Below are 22,194 nucleotides of genomic sequence, written 5' to 3'. Positions count from 1 at the left end.
ACAGTAATTTTCCACACTTTGTGAAGTAGAAGGTAATAGGTTGTTATGACATATAACTGATCAATGTTTACTGTAGAATATATTTATTTAAACCAATGCATTAAATATATAAATAACAGTGTTGACCACTTAAATATCACACTGTGAACAGGGCATACAGGGCCTAGGCGACGAGAGACGCCCAGGAATAAATGGCAATAATATAAGTCAAAGAGAGGACACGACCCCTTATTAACATGAGTTTAATTAATAGGGCTTGTGTTGAACGTAGAAAAAAACATAGATTTTCCAAGGTTAAAACAGTAAATAAAATGTATGTTTAGTATAAAGCACTATTCATGTTAGCTATGGGGGTATAAAACCCCTATAAATTAATGTATCTGTACTCCAGTAGGATGGATATTCACACAAGAACCTTGTGACTCTTGGAGCTTGGGATATTCCTGCCTGTTCTAACATTTAACTCTTGTATTTTTAACAAAAATGTAAATCAGTAGGGCAATGTACATTTTTACTCTTGACATGTTTCTTCACGTTTATAATATTAAGTTGTTAAATATATATATTTCTAAATGGCTCAGAGCTTTTTGATAAAATAGTTTACTGTATAAAATGTTTCATATGGTGAAAGTTTATTTATATCAGTACATGTTTAAAACAGAGTATTTATACCTCAAAATGTTGGCGTTATGTATTATCCACAAGAGGAACGCTCCTTTTTATTAAAGTTCTCAAATCATGGAAATCCAGCTTTTTAATCACTCTTATGTGACCTTCCTCAGGAACATTCGCTTGCTTGTGAACAAAAAATAAAAATATCAATTTTGGATGTCCAGAGCTTTGAAGTTACATGAATTTTGGATTCAGTCTGGCTGAACACTTTGGATTCAGCCAAATCCTGCAAAAAGGTTCTAGGGTTCGAGGATTAGAGCAGTAACTGGGATAGTAAATCCTGAATGTGCCAACAATGGTAAACACTCTGGAAATGGTATCCTTTAGCCTTTAATACTACACTCGTTATACTAGAACACTAAACACAAGCCATTTTGCCTTGTTCAGCAAAATTGGCTGCCCTATGGCTTTACAAAACCTTATTTATATAAACTGTAGTTGTATTTCTACAGTAAAAAAAAAATTTCACCAGTGCAAAGTAACAGTGAAATTTAGTTAAATAGAATAAGTTAAATAAATTGAAAACACTTTTTTTGTGTCACTATTACTTTAAGCATAACAAATCACCAGTTTCATTTTATATTTACATTTTTTTATTTCTTCTCTGTATGAGATTTTCTGTACAGATGCATTTATAAAATACAATAAAAAAAAAACCAAACAAAATATTTGTATTTACACACCAGCATTTCTTATGGTCAAATACTATGAGCAGGAATTCCACAGTGCTTGTGCCATAAATCTATAGCTTTGCTCACTATTGGGTCAGTGTTGTCTTCTGGAATCTAACAAAACAATTAAAAGGGAGGTCAGTTCTGCTTGGCACTATTTCATTTACACTATATGAGCATCAACATTTTGCTACAATGGTTTAATATTTATAAAGGAGATATACAACAGCCTATCTAGAATAAAAAGATAGATAAACTCTATGCACAATGCCTTGCAGTGTTAAGGGCCTGGGTTCTATTCCAGCCACGGCTATATCTGCAATGGGTTTGCAGGTTTTCCCTGTATCTGTGTGGGTTTCCGCCTTTATTTATGTGCCTGCAGTGTAACAATCAAAATCTTGTAGCTTTTCAGTATAAAATGTTTATGAACGACATTATAATAAAAAGAATGTGCCAAAATATGCCTTAGGATCCTTTAGGCAGGCAGGGCACCATGAAACATTTATAGATGTATAAACTACAGTAAGTGCTCAGTATAGTAACAAACTCACCTTCTCCAGAAACTTATTTATGCTCTCTGCATTATTTAAGGCCGTGACTTTCAACTTGTAAGTTAGTAAAATCTCCACAGCAACAAATACTAGAATCTTGCAAGATCCACTGACAAGTTTGTCCCATACCCTTTACAAAACAGAACAAAGTATCATCATATATTAGTATAGTTTACCAAAATCATATAAAACAGAAAGAAAGTTTTTAGGGAATGGAACATGGTACATACTGTCCCCCAAGCTTAATCTCCACCAGCTCACACAAAAAATAGAAAAAAAAACCCTTTGCACTGGTGTAAATTGCCGTCAGTAAAACATTTCTATCGCACTAGAAAATGCCTTCTGTGTTTTCTTCCACTGACAAGATTCAAATATTTTACAACCACTGTTTCTCACAGACACCAATACAAAGGTATTTTAAAGTTCTGTTGCCTGTGCTAAAGGAGATTAAGCAGGGGAGACCAAACATACCATACGCCATCATTCCTAACCTTCCCAACTCTCAGAAAGAGTAAAACGCCTTGAATTCAGGTCAGCTAAAGCCCTAATGCAAAAGTCAGTGAAATGATTTGCCAATTAATTAAACTGAATACAGCAAGAGTTCCCAACTGTACCTCTGTAAGCTGGATGCTGATAAACACCCAGCAAAACACTTCTTGAACCAAAGATCATAGGGAAGCTTTTCAAGTGCACTGCTGACCTTGAGATGGGCAACCAACCTGCTATCTTCTAGATTCAAGTAATGCTCAAAAGCTTTATGCTGCAATAGAAAAAAAAATACATTAGATAATATATAACTATTAGCACATTATGTTAACAAAGATACTTCTTTGTCATCAAAATTCTCTTTGTGGGTTGATACAATACTAAAAAGCATGCTTCACAGTCATGGCTGCCTTTCGAAATCACAGGGCCCTATACAACATTATTATCAGGGCCCCCCTGCCCCTGCAAGTGGCAGGCCGGCCCCATCTGGAGGGTGCTCCTGGTGCTGGCAGCCATGTTGTATAGTGCGCATGACCATAATAAGTGATTCTCCCAGTAACTTAATGCTAAGTTTGAGTAACGGTCATAAGGAGGCCAAATGCACAAATCTAATGCAATTCAGTAGAAGCAGCCATGTGGCTCAGTGCAGAGTGTGGGCCCATAGCAGAGGTACCTATGTACAGTAAGTTTACTTGGGGTCCCATCACAGTAGTACTTGGTCTGCCTTTGCCACCACCCCCAAATCAGACAGCCAAGCCAATGCTTATTTAGGCTAGGAACAGGAGCACTGTATGGAGCAGGTCAGGGTTTCAGGAGTACTATATGGGTGCATTTTGAATATCGGTCTTATCGCTTTTTGCTTAGAATACTGCCTAGTGTCAATATGCAGTTTCTAGTGTTTTATCTACTGTAATCCTGACCTCGGGTATACTACTATTTCAGATGTTTTACCATCTAGCTTGGCTGTTACTTATATAACTTGATAATGATAGAGAATTAGTATAAATATTGAGTGCCCAGCAAAAAAAATTGTGTTTTGGATAGATGACAATGGGGAAGGGATAGTGGTGTGTTAGTACCACGTATCACCATGTAGCACAGGAGTTCTGGGATTTATTTTGCCCAGGGCACAAACTAAGTGGTGGTTATATGCTCTCTCCATGTTTAGGTGTGTTTCCTCTGATTTCTTTCACACTTATAGAACATACTGGTATATAAACTGGCTCTGATTAGTGGCCAGACGATCGGTTAAAGAACTGACTGCACACATTCCTACTTCCTTTCTATGATGAATACACACTCCCTTACCAGCTGAAGCTTGGAATCCTTAAACTTTGAATCAAAGTGATTTACAAAATTTCGAATGAGCCAATAACAGTCCACATCATCATCCACCATCTCCTCCATTGTGCTTGCTATGGCCAAGAAAATGTCATCCTCTGGCTCCTAAAACGCAAATGATCTTTAGTTATGACAAAGCTACCTTTACTCAATTCACTAATGATGGCTAGGACAATACAGCTATACCTGTACAATATAAAACAGGGTTATAATTGAGAAGCAAGGATATTAATCAAGGAGCAAGGTTTTAAAGCTATATATTTTTTTCTTATGTAGAGAATTTTATAAATGCATTTTTTTTTTTTACTGGTTTTCATATACATTTGTACCCTGAGATTGGGCTGTCGGAACTGTGCATAGTCATCTGAAATTGAAGGTTATGAGCATACAGAAGGGCCGCTGTTAGCCTGTCAAATAATATAGTAAGTCCATGTAACAAAATGCTTTTAGTTTACTTGGCTGAACATACGTGAAATAACTCTTCTCTTACCATAGGATAAGGCTGACTCTGAGAAAGCTTCCCAGTCTCTAGATGATACATATAGAGAAAAACCTCAATCTTGGGGGTTGCCTCACTGATGAAATGGATAACTTGTAGGGCATGGTAAACATCCTGGTACTGCTCCCTCCTATACTCCATTACCATAGGATGAGATTCCTGGTGTTGTGGGAGTATACCTTTAATGAAGTAAAAATATCACTATATTTTGAGTAGTAACCTTTAAGTAAATGATAGCAGCTACACTTTATCTATACACTATATATATATGAAGTAGTTTTAAGTATACCTAGGAGTACCTTCCAAACAAGAATCCTGTACATGGATGGAAGAGGAAACCTCTGGCTGAAAGTGCAAAGCTTCTCAATATCTGAAAGGATATTAAAAGATTGTTAAAGGGAAACTATACCCCTGCAGGAATAATATAATAACAGTTCACATAAAATCAGCAAAAAATATTTACTTTGGTTGAATCATGCTGGCTGCCCAAAAACCTGCAGAACTATGTGCAGAGATAGGCTGGCAGAGGTGGGCATTCCAGATGAAACCATTGTTAGAAGGAATGTAGATATCCTCCATTATTCATTACAACAAGCACTTGCTTGGCACTTTGACTAAATTTGAAAACACATAGGAAAATGGCTCAAATGTTATCCTATGGTCAAAAATAAATGTTAATTTGGGATCATTTCTGTACCTCTGTTAAGGTCAAGTTTTATGATTGTACAACCTTTGTCTTGAATGACTGTAACAGATACAGTACTGTATAAAATGTGACATTGATCTTACGCTGCCAAGAATTTAAGTATTTTTTTTTTTTTTTTTTGTTTATTCAACTTTTATTTTGTTTTGTATCAAGTACATACAGTTTCATATACATATGTAAATACTTTATCCATTTTGTTTCACATTCTTGTACATTCATAACATATATTGCAACGTTGTATTTAACATTTATTTTGTTCCTTTTCATGTAGAGTTATATCTTTAGTTTACTTTGCATAGTTATTACCATCGAAATAAAGAAATGAAGTAACAAAATGAAATAAAAGAGGGCCATGGGATAAACAAGTGAAAAAGAAAAGGAAAAAATAAAGGAAACTTATATGAAAGTAATGTGGTATTCACCCTTTCTTAATTAAGATGTTACAGTTTTATCTATTTTAACTATCTTTCTCTTTTCTCCCTTCTTTAGGTAGCTGCTGCCCGTTTTTACACATTCTGGTAAGTAGGAATTTAAATAATTTTATAAATAGTGGTGGTAGATGGGTGTAAGAAGATAAATTTAGAATACTTTTATGACCTAAAGCAGCAGTGGGTTTCACTGTTTTTATTACAGCAGTGCCATAAAGTGTACATAAACAGATTCCTTACCCAAGCGGTCATCCTTCAACAAAATCTCCAGTGACTTTTTCTCTTCCACTCCTCGGAACCCAACTTTCTCATAGTATACAGAACGGAAATTTCTCTGCGAATCCTCTGACATTATCTATAAAACATAAAGACAAATTTTCCAAAACACAGTACCATCTTATCAACTGGAAGCAGGTTTTCAGCGATTATAAAGTTAAGTGTAATGTGTCTCCTGTTACATTATTTATAAGGACATGTAAACCCCCCCACAAAAAATGTAATCAATGAACAGTCTCTTTGAAATCTTTAAATACCTGCCACTCCTTAATAAGGCTGCAGTATTCCCTTCTCCTGTAACTCCTAGGCCTCCCTTAGAAATGTTGGCTATGGAGCATGCTCACTTCTTAACTCAGGTTACCAAAAATACCCTTCAGTCTAGCAGCCAATGAAGAGATGGCACTGCTGGTTTCCACAGAAACTCTGCTTTAGCTGTGCATTCTGCTGAAGAAACTTTCTTCTACAAAAAAATGAATTATGCTTTACTATATTGTGCGCTTGTTGTAGCATTGGGCTGGTTTGTTGGCACAATAAACACTTTCTACACGGAATTGGAGTGCTGTAGGGTGTTTATCAGTGAGTTATTGCTTTTTTTTTCTAACCATCTCTCCTGAACGCAGTTTAACCCTTACAGGGCACAATCCATGCAGGACTGTTTATTGCAGTAAGTTCTGCCTGTGTAAGCCTGCATTCTTTATTGCACAAACTTTACAGCACACGTTAAGGGTGCTGTTTGCAGATGTAAATGTCACTGATGTCGTCAGAGGGAAAATGGCAGCCGAGTGACAACAGCTATTTGTTTTAGGAAAATGTGATGGTGAAACAGAGGGGATATATGCAGTACAAATTGTGTGGTTTGGGTGGGGAGATGTGCCCAACTTATACATATACATGTTAGAAAAATGTATAATTTACAGATCAATTGAACAGGAACGATTTAGACAAACACTGCTTTCAACTGCAACTACCTATACAAATATCTTTGTTTAATGAATGTAATATAATATAATGTGTTTTGGAAAATTGAAACAAATTAATATCTAATGTATAAATAAAATGACCTATAAATAACACACACACACACTCTGTGCGCCAGAGTTAAAAATGTGAATGAATGAAGGAACCTGAACTGCATCAGTGGTCAGTATGGAGAAGGATGGCCGCATTTCTCTACTGATGTAATAGTCTGACCTGGCAGACACAATGGCTCAAACATCCCTGGCCAATAGAATAGAGAGCTGCATTTAAAAATGTGCATATAAACACAATATGTGTGCTTTGACGCACTCAGCATGCATTTCTAACGCATAAAAAGCCCATGAGTAAGAGCCCATAGCCCTTCCAGCATGTGGAAACTATTCCAGCCTTCAGTCAAGGCCTTGTTGAAGACCAGATATGGACATCCATGTGATACAAAACGTCTTTTGTAGGTTTATACACTCACATCTGTAAATATGATCGGCTTGCAACCTACTTCCGTCTTCTTAAACGTCACACAGGCATTGGACGGAAGCTCAAATGAGTCAAAATAGAATGCACGATTCTTTCGTGAAAGTATTCGAGACGCTTATTTTTCTAACTCTGCCTGAACTGATGGTGCCTTGCTTCTTGCACAACATTTTGCACATTCTTCACTTTGTGGAGCAGCATGCCCTTTATGGCTGACACTATGCTCTCTACTCTGAAATGCCCCTCTGTTACGTCGGTTACTTTTGTGCCGCTAGGACCGCCCCCCCATGTAACAGTACTCTAACGCGCTGTATTCCGCAGAAGCGAGGGCGTGGCTAGAATTAACACGTGTGACGACTGAATCACGTGACAGCTAGCTTGTCTCGGCGGTGGGTGTGTGTGACCTGGACCATCGCAGTGGGACAACTGTGACTGAACTGAGCGTGTGTGTCTGTAGCGTTGTCTTCCGCTGCTGTTAGGTGAGTCGTAGCGCAAACCAAACAATAGCCTTATGCGGAGGGGTAGGATTTGGCTAAAGACTAGGTGCAAAGTAGGCAGCTTTCCTGGCCACTGTGTGCGGGGTTCCAGTCTGCAGGATATCTGTCTTGACCTGTCTTGTTTTATAGTTTTTCCGTTTCAAGCTGTATTTTATTTATACAAATGTGTACTTACATATACATACATACTTACATTGTACTCCTTTTTCACCAATAGCCATTATTTTTTAATTTTATTGTGTTTCCTCAACCTAACATTCTGTTCCACTACAGTAGAGCATTGCGAATTGCTAACTCATGCTCAGTCAGTCAGGCACACACAGAAAGAGAGTGTTGGTTTTAACTGGGGGGATAGGTTAGGTTGAGGAACTGAAATGAGTCTCTAAATATACAGGTGTAAATTGTAAAAAGAAATATAAGCAAGACTATTGATTCAGATTAACTAACTTTCCTTTACAGTTTTGTGGACTTTTAAAAAGGTGATAGTTCCCCTTTAATGAGTTGCAGTGTGAGCAGCACAAGCACTGGTGATAGTAGTTGCACAAGCTTAGGGGTGGGTTGGGACATGTGTTTCTGTTAATGCAAGATAAGAGCTACATGAAAGACTTTTGTGCATGTTAGTAAGGGGCATAACAGTACATGAGTGGCACCTGATAACTCCTAAACTAGGGATCCCCAACCTTTTATACCCGTGAGCCACAGTCAAATGGAAAAAGTGTTGGGGAGCAACACAAGCATTGAAAGTTCCTGGGGGTGCAAATAAATGCTATAATTGGCTGTTTGGTTGCCCCTATGTGAACTGGCACTCTATAGAAGACTCTGGCAATTACACTGGGTTTCTATTCAATCAAAACACTTGCCTCCAAGTAGTGCTGGGCGGTATACCGCCATTTACAGAATACCGGTTTTTTAAAAAAAACTTATATGAATATTTTTATAAAGGTGCCCCCATACTGGTGTAGCGCCCCGTGCGTACTGACGTCATGTACGCACGGGGCGCCCGTGCATACGGACGTCATGCACACACGGGGCGCTACACCGGTATGGGGGCAACTTTATAAAAGGGATCGGCATCGCTGGAGGAGCCCGAAGGAGAAGGCAAAAAAATATTTTATGCTTTATTCGTTTTCTCCTTGTTTTCTTCCAGAGACCTTTGTGGGGAAAGCTGCTGGCTGTGCTGTGCGACTGTTCTTGCTGCACTATGGTTTAACATAGAGCCCTTCTTGTTTCCATAGTATTGGCTGCAGCATCAGCAGCTCTTTCTTCTGTAAATGCTTTATAATGCTGATATTACATGCCCCAGTCAGGGTGGAGAACATCTCTTTGTGAACAGCTGCATACCTAAAAAAAATACCGTCAAATACCGTGACACCGATATCATTTTGAAAAATACCGTGATATAAATTTTTGGTCATACCGCCCAGCTCTACCTCCAAGCCAGAAATTTAAAAATGAGCACCTACTTTGAGGCCACTGGGAGCGACATCCAAGGGGTTGGTAAGCAACATGTTGCTCACAAACCACTGGTTGGGGATCACTCCTAAACACTTGTTTGTTTAATTATCATAAGATCCCTGTTCGTTAGATATTAATGTAAAGCACTGTGTAATTTGCTGGCACTATATAAATAAATTATGATGATAACTTAGGAGAATAGAAATGGCAAATAACTCCAAAATGTTCTTTACAGCCAGGGGATAGACTATGAAATTTAAAACTGACCAACAGCACACAAACTTACTGGTCTAGAAATCAATTCAGATTACCAGATCTCCGTTCATAACCTAGGGGACAGATTTCTAAGACACGAGTGCTCGGAGCATTCATTCGAAAGCTCTGAGGGGATTTTCGCTGACTTTTTCGTAGCTTGCGCGACTTTTTTGACGCCCGCGCGACTTTTATGTAAAAATCGGAAAGCTTTCCCCGCTGTTTACAATCGTTCGGTATGAAAATTTCGTGACTTTCGGATCGCCAATACGATATTATCGTGACTAATACAATTTTTTTGTAAGCATTTTCGTGATATTTGCGATCTTCAGAAATTTTCGTATCCAATCCGAATTTATCCCATTCGGGATTCGAACTGGTGATTTCGTGAATCTGCCCCCTAGTGTTGTCATAAGTGTTATAAACATTTCCTTTTGACAATTAAGTATGTCCTATATGATGGGTCTGTCATTTTATGCTGCCTTCTGTGATATTCTTGTATGGCACAAATGTCTAGTGGCAAAGTATCACTAGATATTATTTTTAAATATAGGGAACTATGGGTATACATTTTAAAGGTGAGGTCTTTTGGGAAAAAAAACAAACAAACATTATTGTCTTAGGATGTTCCCATAGAGTAAAGTGGTTTATTTTGTTCTGTAGTCCTTTCATACTATGCATGTATAATCATAGCTGTTTTAATTTCTATTATAACATTGGGCAGTTGTGTCTATTCCTACAACCAGCAACCCTCCTCCATACTACCCTCACTGACTTCTGGGGGCACCTATGCAGCCCTCTTTTTACTTATTCTTGTGATGCTAGCATGCAAACCATGCCTTGTATTCCTTCCCCAGAAGGCACCACAATTGGCAGCCAGCACCACCGATAAAAATAAGGCACACTTAATACAGGTTGTACAATCTTATTGTGCACAGTGAGCACATGGAGTGTCAGAGATACCAGGGTGAGGGATCTCTAAGATAAAAAAAGATTGGCAGCTATTGGGAACAATTCCCAAAACAAGGATTTTCACTGTCACTTGACTGTGTAGTGCTGATGTGCTTCTAGGCTAGATTATGCTTCTACTTGTCTCTGTAATGCCTGCAAAAAAAAAAGACGTTATGCTAAATCTGACCACATCACAGAGAATAGGAAAAATTGCATATTGATCTTCAAATATATCTTAAGTGCCCATGAGCATGACTCTTATTTTTCTCTTTTTTTTCTCACTGTTTAGAATGGGTGTTGACTGGTTCGGTTTTGGTTATGCAGCTCTTGTTGCCTCTGGTGGAATTATGGGTTATGTCAAAGCAGGTATGCTTATTATTTAAACTACCTCAAAGGAGAATGTAGATATTCTACATATGAGAGTGCTCATATTCCCATATTCAAGTATGGGATCTACTATCCGGAAACCCCTTATCCAGAAAGCTCCAAATTACAGGAAGGGCATCTCCAACTTTTAATCAAGACTAATGAGATGCACTTCTTTCTACTCCTTCATTTCTCTGCACTGCTAGGTTCTGTGTCAGCCTGTGTGCATACAATATCCATCAAAATATGCACCCAGGCCAACACATCACCCAGCTGACCACATATTTTCTTAGCTGTCTAAGAAAACACCAATCTGTTTCAAAAACACTTTGGGGGTATATTTATCCTGCTGTGTAAAAAGTGGAGTAAAACATGATCGGTGATGTTGTACATAGCAGCCACTCATATGCTTTGCTTTGGTTTTCTAACTATTGAAATCTCATTGCTGATTGATTGGCCTTGACAACATCTCCTGATATGCCAACCTATGGGTGGGCGATTTTGGGCCAATTCAGTCTTTTGAAAATGGCAGACATAGGCGCAGTCGGATCAGGGACCGTATCAACAAGCTGATGCAGGCCTCGATCTGGCTAAAAAATCAAACCTGCCCGATTTCAGGCCAGATGTCGGCAGATAAGCTGCCGAACTGGCAGATGAAATCGGCCTATGTATGGCCACCTTAAGTGGGATCAGTGTGAATATCACAATAAGACTTGGGGGTCTAGATTTTGTTGGAACTTTAATAAAATGACTGCCTCTTAGACCTAGACTACAGTCTTTACATCAGAAATGTTAATACAATTTTTGGTCTGTATTGAGTATGTGGCAATTCAAACAGCAAACTCACATTTACAAATTTGGGAGTTTAGCTATGTTTTAAGTTACTCTAATAACAGTACCTATTTACTTTCCTTTTCATTCTAGGTAGTGTTCCTTCCCTGGCAGCCGGGCTACTCTTTGGAAGTTTAGCTGGATTGGGTGCCTATCAGATGTCCAATGACTCAAAGAATGTATTACTTTCACTAAGTAAGTTGCAGTTGATTAGTGTATTGCAAGAGACTCTTCATAGCTTCAAAAAAAATACCAGTTCAAATTCCAGTCAAAAAAATAAATGGTGCAACAATTCAAAACAACTATTTGTTCATCATGATTCAGTTTAAAACACTAACAACATTAACAATTTCAATTAATAGATTGTGCTGCCCAACAACTGCAAACAAAATATTTCTTAGTAGTAAAGTTATTATTTTGTAGAAAATATTCTGTAGTTGTTCAGAGGCATGAGTGACAGTTGATGTGTTAATCACAACTAAGGAACTTAAACTACTCAATATTCTAAATGTAATTTTTACCTACAGTATATTAAAGTACACTGCAGATGAAGCATCCACCCCTTTCCCACATAAAGTTAGAACAAACTCCAAAATAACTCTGAAATTGCTTTGTTTTACAAACTATCAGTATAACCACCACTAGATGTCCCCAGTGAGTTGCATAGCGTTATACCTGTTGTTAAAGGAATAGTAACACCAAAAAATGAAAAAGCTTTTAAGTAATAAAAATTTCTCACACAATAGCTTGGGGGACACAGGGACAATGGGGTATAGCTCCACCTGCAGGAGGCAGGACACTAGGGAAAAATAAAAAAAAATGCTCCTCCCTCTCAGCTATACCCCACAGCGCAGCCAAATGTAGATCAGTTTTTTCTCCTAGTGTTAGGAGGTAGGACCAGGCTTAGTATGCCTGCATCTAGGTTTAAAAGTCCAGGATTAGCCTGGATACTCGGGGGCTGACTGAAGACCTCAGGAAGTAGGTCCCTTACAGATCTCCCCCCACCGCTGGATTTCCCCTGGGGCCACTAAGTCACTTCGGTGCGGGCCACCTAGCAGCATTCCTACCCTCTTGAGGGATAGAAGGCTAGCCAGAGGAGCGCTCAGCACTGCTACGGACCGCATCGGTAAGTAGGCAGGTCCGGAGCAGCGCCGGCGGGACCCTCGGGTCCCCCCCCCCCCCCCTCACCATGCGGCCAACCGGGTATCTCTAACCCGAAGCGCCGGGGGCCCCCACATCCGTTTTTAATTTAGGCGCGCACAGGCTACTGCGCTCCCATTGGCCAATACTTCCTGCTCTCTCAGGAACAGGAGCCGTTTCGCGCCCTCCGTCATACCGCCCGCCCACTTCCGCCGCCTCTCTTCGCGCCCTTCTGCTCTGCACTGGCGCAGCTCCCGGGGAGAACTCAGTGTCGCAGGCCTTGCGACTCCTCACTCCTTGCTCTGCGGACAGCGGGTGCCTCCACCTGTAGGTAGGCTCTCCTTTCTCCTGCCTTTTCCCCGCAGCGCAGTTTCAAAGGGGGGATTTTTTCTACTTCTGGGCACTACCGGGGCATCATTCAGCCTAATAGTTAGGCTAATATGGCGGAGGGCAGCAAACAGTTATTCCCCCGGGGCCCAGCCTCTTCGGCTAATATCAAATTCCTGGCCTGCGCCAAATGCAAAAAGCGTTTGCCATCTGGGCACAAGGAACCAGTTTGTGAGGCATGTAAGCCCCCTGAATCTGCTTCTACAGCTCCTCAGCCCCAGGCCTTGGATTCTGCTGAGCCCTCAGGCTCTGCCATCCCTCAACCAACAGACCAAGTCCAGCCGGGCCCCCCTGCCACTAACCAGTTTGCCCCTGATTGGGCCCTACAACTTTCTAGCGGTATTCCCAGACTCGCGGATTCCCTTAATAAGTTATTGGCTAAGCTAGACGCTCCTAAATCCTCTTCACACAAGCGTCATGCACCTCCTTCATCTGATGAGGAGAGTGACAATCCCTTCACGGCAGATTCTCCCACTCAGCCAGATCTATCCCTAAGTGAGGGAGAGCTTTCTGGAGACTCAGATACGTTAGGCGAAGACCTACCCAAATCTTCATCTGAGGAAATTGAGGCCCTTATTGCCTCAGTTATAGAAACTCTCAATCTAGGGGATTCCAATAATCCTTCCGACACTTCCAAACTTCTTTTCAAGAGGCACAAGAAACAATCCGTATGCTTCCCTTCACACGCACAATTAGATAATATTGTGCAATCTGAATGGGATAATCCCGAGAGGCGTTCACAGTCCAACAAGCGCTTCCAACGTCTCTATCCCTTTCCGCAGGAAACCATGGACACCTGGTCTTCACCACCAGTCGTTGATGCCCCGGTGTCACGCCTTTCCAAAAACACGGCCCTTCCTGTCCCTGATGCGTCTTCCTTTAAGGACGCTATGGACAAGAAAATCGAGGGTTTTCTGCGCTCTGCCTTCGCGGCTTCTGGGACAGCCTTGCGTCCTACTTTCGCCGCCGCCTGGGTCAGCAGGGCAATTCAGTCCTGGTCCCAAACACTTCTGGACAGCATCCTCTCGGGAGTCCCTAGACAGGAACTCATCCCTATGATCTCCCAGATCAAGGAAGCTAACTCCTTCATCTGCGAAGCAACACTTGATGCTGCCCAACTAACCTGCAGGGCTTCAGCCCTTACAGTAGCCGCTCGCAGATCACTTTGGCTAAAACTCTGGTCCGCGGACCTCTCTTCCAAAAAATCCCTAACTTCCCTCCCCTTCAAGGGTAAGTTACTTTTCGGTCCAGAATTGGACAAAATCATAAGCCAGGCCACAGGTGGGAAGAGTACCTTCCTCCCACAGAACAAGTCCCGGCCTTCCTTTCGCAGGGGGAGATTTTTTCGTGGCTCCGGATACAGATCCACCAAGCCTTCTGATTCCTCGCAACCATCATCCTCCCGCGGTAAATTCAACAACAAGCCTCGCCCCGCCTGGCAGCCCCGAAAACCCACTCACAAGCAGACGGACAAGTCCACTTCTGCATGACTGTCCGTCAGTCCCATTGCTGCAAACCCCCGTCGGCGGCAGGTTGCAGCACTTCCGTGCACAGTGGCAGGCTCATGCTCAAGACTCCTGGGTCTGCGAGGTCATAACACGAGGTTACCACCTCGAGTTCACAGCCCCCCCTCCTCATCGCTTTTTCATGTCCAGAACTCCCGGGGACCCTCTTCTACTCCAGGCCTTCCAGACGGCAATCCAAGACCTGCTGGCGGCCGAAGTAATCTCCCCGGTCCCCCAGGCAGAGAGATTTCAGGGGTATTATTCCAACCTGTTCCTCGTTCCCAAGAAGGACCGGTCCTTCCGACCGATCCTCGATCTCAAGGGCATAAACAAATTCATCCGTTACACCAAGTTCAAAATGGAATCTCTGCGATCGGTTATTGCGGCCATGGGACCACAGGAATTTCTCACCGCGCTGGATGTAAAAGATGCCTATCTTCACGTCCCCATCGCCCCTCGCCATCAGAGATACTTGCGATTTGCCTACCGCAACCTCCACTTCCAATTCACGGCTCTGCCGTTCGGCCTCTCGTCAGCCCCACGTGTCTTCACGAAGATCATGGCGGTCACTGCTGCAGTCATCAGGTCCAGGGGGATCTCGATCACCCCCTACTTGGACGACCTACTCATAAAAGCCCCGTCCTTCCAGACAGCGGAGGAGCACCTCCGACTGTCCATGAACATCTTACAGGACTTCGGCTGGAAGATAAACCTCGCCAAATCATCTCTCCGTCCGAGCCAGGTGATGACCTTTCTAGGTTTGACTTTCGATACCGGAGCGCAGAGACTCTTCCTTCCCCAAGAGAAGGTCCTTCGCATTCAGGCCCTGGTTCGGCTGCTTCTTTCGTTACCTCAACCATCTCTCCGGTTCTGCATGAAGGTACTCGGATCGATGGTATCCTCCATCGAGGCTGTACCATTCGCCCAATTCCATCTCCGACCGCTACAGTGGAATATCCTCTCGGTATGGCACAGGAACAGGAGCCTCTCCCAGCAGACCCCGCTCTCCTCAAAGACCAAGGCCTCCCTGCGGTGGTGGCTCAACTCCGACAATCTCACTCGCGGCCGCTCACTCGCAGACCCTACCTGGCGCATCCTCACGACCGATGCCAGCCTATCCGGCTGGGGAGCAGTCCTGGAGGGACGGATAGCCCAGGGTTCCTGGTCCCGTTCGGAATCCCTGCTCCCCATCAATATCCTCGAACTTCGGGCCATCCGTCTTGCACTGATACACTGGCAGACTCTCCTCAACGGGCAGTCGATCCGCGTTCAAACGGACAATGCCACCGCAGTGGCCTACATCAACCACCAGGGCGGGACGAGGAGCCGTCAAGCCTTCACAGAGGCCAGTCACATCTTCAGGTGGGCGGAACTTCATCACACCCTTCTCTCGGCCATTTACATTCCCGGTGTGGACAACTGGGAGGCCGATTACCTCAGTCGGCAAACGATGGACCCGGGGGAGTGGTCACTCAAGACCAGCGTGTTCCAAGCACTCACGCAAAGGTGGGGCACACCAGAGGTGGACCTGATGGCTTCTCGTATCAACCACCAACTACCTCGATACCTGTCGCGATCCAGGGACCCTCGGGCCGAGGCAACGGACGCCATGACGACACCATGGTCCTTCAACCTGGCGTATATCTTTCCTCCTCTGCCCATGCTTCCCCGAGTCATCAAAAAGATCAAACGGGAAAGAGTGAGGACCATTCTCGTCGCCCCCTACTGGCCGCGCCGGACCTGGTTCTCAGACCTTCTGTCCCTGTCTCAAGAAGAACCGTGGCATCTACCTCACGATCCGGACATTCTTTCCCAGGGTCCCTTCCTCCACCCAAACCCAAGGTCTCTGCATTTGACGGCGTGGCTACTGAATCCCTGATCCTCAGAAGAAAAGGGTTCTCGGAACCCGTGATCAAAACCCTCCTAGCGGCACGGAAGCCTGTATCCTCTCAGGCCTACCACAGGGTCTGGAGAATCTACCGGGACTGGTGTTCCCAAGAACATGTTCCATTTCAGACCTTTTCGCTACCAGCTATACTGAGCTTCCTTCAAGCTGGCCTTGACAAGGGTCTAGCCCTGGGTTCGCTCAAGGCTCAAATTTCGGCTCTTTCGGTTCTCTTCCAGGAGCGTCTTGCCCTTCTGCCGGACATCAGGACCTTCATGCAGGGCGTCACGCACATCAGACCTCCCTTTCGCTATCCTTGCGCTCCGTGGGACCTGAACATCGTCCTAAGCGCACTACAGGAGCCCCCATTTGAGCCCCTCGCCTCCATTCCCATCATTTGGCTCACTCGTAAGGTAGCCTTCCTTCTGGCCATTTCATCAGCTCGACGCGTGTCCGAGCTGAGTGCGCTCTCCTGCAAATCCCCCTTTCTCATCTTCCACCTGGACAAGGCAGTACTGCGTACCGTACCGTCCTTCCTTCCTAAGGTGGTGACCAAGTTTCACATTAACCAGGAACTCACCATTCCCTCCTTCTGCCCTAATCCCAAATCTCCAAGGGAAGTCGCTCTCCATTCATTAGATGCAGTACGTGCTCTCAAATACTACGTCCACCGCACGGAGGAAATCCGCAAGTCTGATGCCCTCCTGGTCATTCCCACGGGCACCCGTCTCGGGCAACCTGCCTCTAAGACCACCATCTCTCGATGGCTCAGAGAAACTATTCGAAGAGCATACATATCCAAGGGGAAACAGACCCCTCAATTGATCAAGGCCCATTCCACTAGATCTGTCAGTACCTCTTGGGCTTTCAGAAACCAGGCCTCAGCTGAGCAACTGTGCAAAGCTGCCACGTGGACCTCCATCCACTCCTTTGTTAAGTTCTACAAATTTGACGCCTTTGCTGCATCTGACGCACGCTTTGGTCGCAAGGTGCTGCAAGCAGCGGCAGTCTAACTCCGACTCCGCTTCCTGCCCACCTCTTATTAAGCTCAGGGGACTGCTTTGGTATGTCCCCATTGTCCCTGTGTCCCCCAAGCTATTGTGTGAGAAAAGGAGATTTTGTGTTACTCACCGTTAAATCTCTTTCTCCTCAATGGCTTGGGGGACACAGGGCTTCCCTCCCCCGGAAGCGGATTCCTCTTTGCGCCATCTGCCATGTTATTTATGTTACATTGTTATATTGTTCATTGGTTACTCTGGTTACCTCTTTGTTAGACAAAACTGATCTACATTTGGCTGCGCTGTGGGGTATAGCTGAGAGGGAGGAGCATTTTTTTTTATTTTTCCCTAGTGTCCTGCCTCCTGCAGGTGGAGCTATACCCCATTGTCCCTGTGTCCCCCAAGCCATTGAGGAGAAAGAGATTTAACGGTGAGTAACACAAAATCTCCTTATAATGCACTGTTGCCCTGCACTGGTAAAACTGGTGTGTTTGCTACAATAACACTACCATAATTTATATAATAAGCTGCTGTGTAGCCCCGGGGGCAGCCATTCAAGCTGGAAAAAAGGAGAAAAGGCACAGGTTACAAAGCAGATAACAGATAAGTTCTGTAGAATACAATAGTGTTTTATCTGTTATCTGCTATGTGCCTGTGCCTTTTCTCCTTTGAATGGCTGCCTCCATGGCTACATAGCAGCTTATTTATATAAATTATAGCAGATTTTCTGAAGTAAACACACAACTTTTACCAGTGCAGGGCAGCAGCACATTATATTTTAGTTACTTTTATACACTTTCATTTTTTGGTGTTACTGTTCCTTTAATCTGTATTGAAGAAGTTGTACAAAGGCTCCTGCTAGCCAGCTTTAATAAGTTAGCCAATAAAAGGTATTACATACTTCATATTTTCTGGCTTTTGCTGGCACAGTCCTTTAATCTCTCTCAGCTGTCGCAAAGCTTTTACTAAGAGGAACTCCCGGCAGTTGACCCAAGAATGATTTCTAATAACCCACCTAATGGTATTTTTTTTATATATGTGCCAGCTGCATTTTACTAATTACGGAGGAGATATTGATTAAGTAGTTACCAGCTGAAGATGAGTGTGCAGTTCCTTTGTTCCCTCTTCTTGTGTGTGCATGGGGGAAATTATGTTTTTTAGTAGAGTAAGAGATCATAATGTAGGTGCAGTGTCTTTAGCCAGACCAGGCTGTTTCTAACAGGTTCTCTGCTCATATCTTTTCTTTTTTGTGCCTGCACCCAGAGCCACTGCTTCGTCTCTGGAGAGCAGATTTCAGCACCAAAATCTACTCAGTGTGTGTGTGTGCACCCAGGCCAAAGCAGTGGCTCTGGTGCTGACACACAAAAGAGAAAATACGTTATTGGAGAAGCTTTTTTTTTTGCCTGCTCTTATACGCAGGCTGGGAATCTGCCTAAGGTGTAAAGGGTTGTTAGATGGATTCTGGATAACACTCAATACTTGAACTAAAGTTGACTTTTCAATGTTTTACCAAATTAATTTACAGTAAATATAAACTAAACTTAAGATTCATGAACAAAAATTAGGATATACTAGTTAAAGCCATAGCATAATGGTACTTGTATTAGTTATATTAAGTAAGGTTAGTGTTCAAAAGAGCTACTTCAACATAACAAAAAGCAATGTATGTTTGGTGTTTGAGAAAGAAAACCTGTGCCAAAATAGTAAAGGTTCCCCATTTCGAACCTTCTTGCCCTTGCTCAGTTTTCAAGAAAAGTACAATCTCCAGTGCCTTCACCTATAATTAAAAGGTTCTGTGCTTTTAAAAATTACCTATTATAATAAAACACTGCACCAAGGAAACTGCTTTAGTACTTTATTTTCTTTAAGCTTTGCATAACATTATATAGGGCTCTGTACAAGTTATGTGGGAACTTGGCTATCATCATTTATTTACTTACATAGCACCAGCAAATTATGCAGTTAAATTATGCATTAAAATGCCCCTTGTATGCACTACACAAAGGGTGTGATACAAACCCCCCCCCCGAGTCATTTTACTCAAAAGCAGGGTGTAACTATTAAGGTAACGGAGTCTGCAACTGCTGGGGGGCCCAGGAACTATAGGGGCCCAGTGGGATTTTAATTGATAAGCTGCTGCAATATAGTTTTTTTTTTTTAAATGTCTTGTTCCTAAAGTTTAAGGGCTGAATAACTTGTCATTTCACTGATGCTAAGGGGCACATTTACTAATCCACGAACGGTCCAAAGGCGTCTGAATGCGGTTTTTCCGTAATGATCGGTATTTTTGCAACTTTTTTGTCGCCGTCACAACTTTTTAGTATTTTTCGCGACTTTCGTCGCCGTCGTGAAAAAATCGGATTGGTTTTTCCGTCGTTTACAATCGATCAATACAAAAAAGTTGCGACGGCAACGAAAAGACGGCAAAATTTTCGTTTCCAATCTGAATTTTTGCCATTCGGGATTCGAATTCGTGCTTTGGTAAATCTGCCCCTATATGTAGGAGATAGCTCATATAATGCAGTAAATACATTACAATATAAACAGTTGTTGCTAATCTATAGTAAGTAGTTCATACAAATATTAAACACTTAATAAGTCAGCTGATTTATTGGGAGTCAGTAAAATTTGCCTAAATGCAAATTGGTGGTCAGTGGAGTTTGTCTCAAATTCAAACCCTAGACACCTTCTTGTCCCTGTTACACTGCTCTGACTCCTCATTGCTTGATGCTTAAGTTACAAAAGTTTTTATTTGAATTATACAAGGTTTTAGCCAAGTAGTGGAAGTTATGTTACGTACCTTGCCCTACACGGGCAAGCCGAACGGTTGCAGTTGCTGAGCCTAGTAGGAATACAGGCATGATGCTGTACTTATTAATGGATAACTTAGATTGCGGTTCCTTCTCTTGCAGATCACATCATATCTCTATGTGCTTTAATAAACAATGTTTGGATGTAAAAGTGCCCCCTCCAAAGTAACAATATAACAATATGAGATCTGTTTTGTTGTTTGCTTTTAAAAGTTGCCTCTGGTACATTGGCTGGAGTCATGGGATTCCGATTTTACAACTCTGGAAAATTCATGCCTGCTGGAATAATTGCTGGTGCAAGGTATTGTACAAAAAATATTCTTTTTGCATTCATTTTGTCCTCTATAGTAACTGAATTGGTTTAAATTAAAAAGTTCTATATATTTTAAAAGAGAAGGAAAGTCACAATTGCTGGGCACCCCAAAGTAATTGTATTCACTTACCTGATACATGTGACTAGGCTGTTTTTCCGAGCTCCATAAGGTGATCCTCTTCCTGCTTCTTCTTTACTCACATAGGTGCTTTTGTGCAGTAGAGTTAAAAGCCAAACATTAACAAAAAAGATGTTTTTTTTTTCACTCTACTGCACATGCATCTGCCTGGGGGTAGAGAAGAAAGAAAAAGCAGGAAGAATAAGATCGCTCCATGGTTCTCTCTGGAGGAACCCCCGGGCAGGGCAGTTTTTGGTAAACGAATACAATCACTGGGGGTGCCTAATATTTGGCACCTGCCAGTGATTTATTTATTTAGTGTTATTTATATAGCACTGACATATTTCCACAGCGCTTTACAAAGATTATTCATCATTCACATTATGCACATTTGAATGTTATAAAAAGGCATATCATATTTGGATCTAGCTTTTGTATAGGTTTGTTAATGATTAACCTTTATATTTGGGGCCTTTTTAGACTGCAGTTGAAAATGCTTTTTGTGGGGAGTCTTAATGGACAAGATAGTATAAAAATCACAAATTGTGAGATGCCTCCTTAGGATTCTATAGACACTTGCATATAAAGCAGTTCGGTCACCTAAATATTTTTACTGAATTGCTCCCTCTTGATTTCCTCTGGAAATAGTCTGCCTCTGAAGATGCACTCGTGTTGGATGATTGTTGCTCAAAATCACTGTTTAATGCAAGCAATAAAAATCAGACTTTTTTTTTTCAATTGTTACTATAGAAAAACTGTTTTCATCCAGTTACTATAATGGTAATGAGTTAGCCAATAATTAATAATGGTGACATTTTTGGAATACATTTTTTAGGTTTTTCCATCTTCATTACCTGGGGTTATTTGCATATGAGTAGTTTAATTACAAACAGTTATCACTTTATGTGTATAATTTATTTCTATCCCTAACAGTCTCTTAATGGTGGGAAGAATTGGAATGAAGATGTTGGAGAAACCACAACAGCCATGATGTTACTGATGAAGTCAATGTTTTCTTCCCCCCTATAGTAAAAGTATAAATATTTTTACAATGTGGCCATTAAATATTTTGTAAAATAGATGTATTTTACCAAATGTTGCTTTGGTGTCATTTTTCAAACTGCCACTCTTTACTTAATAAATGTAAACGTTAATTTAATATAAATTGCTTGTCATTTTGCTAGACTGATTTTGGGGGTTGAGTGGTTGTAGTAAAGTTGGCGCAATAATGTTCTAATTTTGAGAAAAATTCAAGAGGGGATTTTCCTTTGTGTTTGCTGGAACAAATACACAAATTTTGGATAGAGTATCATCTTAAATAGGTTACTATGTCCCATTAGTGATATGGTATGCCTTGACTTTTAACTCTAGGGAGGGAATTCACAAAAGTGGAGATAGCCCTTTTTTTGGAGTAAAAGTGGTGGAAAACACTTTCTCCAGATTCACAAACAGAAATCCGCCTAAATTCAGACTCTGCCTTTCTTTCATCTTTCACCAAAAATGGAAAAGTGGCAGGTGCAAAAAGCCTCATTAACATTTTATAAACAAGTAAAATACTGATTAAAAAAAAAAAGGTTAATTTATATCTTATATATAAAAAGTTTTTA

At 41.8% G+C, this 22,194-nt stretch overlaps 2 protein-coding genes across 4 annotated transcripts; one reads left to right on the top strand and one right to left on the bottom strand.

The window, feature by feature from the left end:
• Nucleotides 1-615: 615 nt before the first annotated feature.
• On the bottom strand, nt 616-7,357 carry tbc1d7 (TBC1 domain family member 7). Of its 3 annotated transcripts, none has more exons than XM_031903380.1 (9): nt 7,075-7,311; nt 5,595-5,709; nt 4,510-4,590; nt 4,212-4,399; nt 3,689-3,826; nt 2,509-2,654; nt 1,895-2,024; nt 1,356-1,457; nt 616-795 (listed from the first exon to the last, which is right to left on the bottom strand). In XM_031903380.1, exons 2-8 carry the CDS (start codon nt 5,704-5,706, stop codon nt 1,371-1,373), a joined length of 882 nt encoding a protein of 293 aa, XP_031759240.1. In that variant the 5' UTR covers nt 5,707-5,709; nt 7,075-7,311; the 3' UTR covers nt 616-795; nt 1,356-1,370.
• Nucleotides 7,358-7,374: 17 nt separating this feature from the next.
• Nucleotides 7,375-21,746, top strand: tmem14c (transmembrane protein 14C). The gene is given in 5 exon segments (NM_001078956.1): nt 7,375-7,558; nt 10,524-10,600; nt 11,525-11,626; nt 20,370-20,457; nt 21,521-21,746. Coding segments are annotated over 4 exon segments (324 nt in total). The 5' UTR covers nt 7,375-7,558; nt 10,524; the 3' UTR covers nt 21,579-21,746.
• Nucleotides 21,747-22,194: the final 448 nt, after the last annotated feature.

Source organism: Xenopus tropicalis, chromosome 6, assembly GCF_000004195.4.
Source record: "Xenopus tropicalis strain Nigerian chromosome 6, UCB_Xtro_10.0, whole genome shotgun sequence".
NCBI lineage: Eukaryota > Metazoa > Chordata > Amphibia > Anura > Pipidae > Xenopus > Xenopus tropicalis.
The sequence above is the reverse complement of the archived record's forward strand: the minus strand, read 5'-3'. Positions and strand labels throughout refer to the sequence as shown.

Bases quoted from the DNA above. Each gene is read 5' to 3' on its own strand.
- tbc1d7 (XM_031903380.1), bottom strand. From the start codon at position 5,706: ATGTCAGAGGATTCGCAGAGAAATTTCCGTTCTGTATACTATGAGAAA. The intron at 4,400-4,509 runs GTATACTTAAAA...ACTTCATTAAAG, and splicing joins TGTTTGGAAGGTACTCCTAG to GTATACTCCCACAACACCAG. The intron at 2,655-3,688 runs GTAAGGGAGTGT...TTTCTATTGCAG, and splicing joins AGGATTCCAAGCTTCAGCTG to CATAAAGCTTTTGAGCATTA.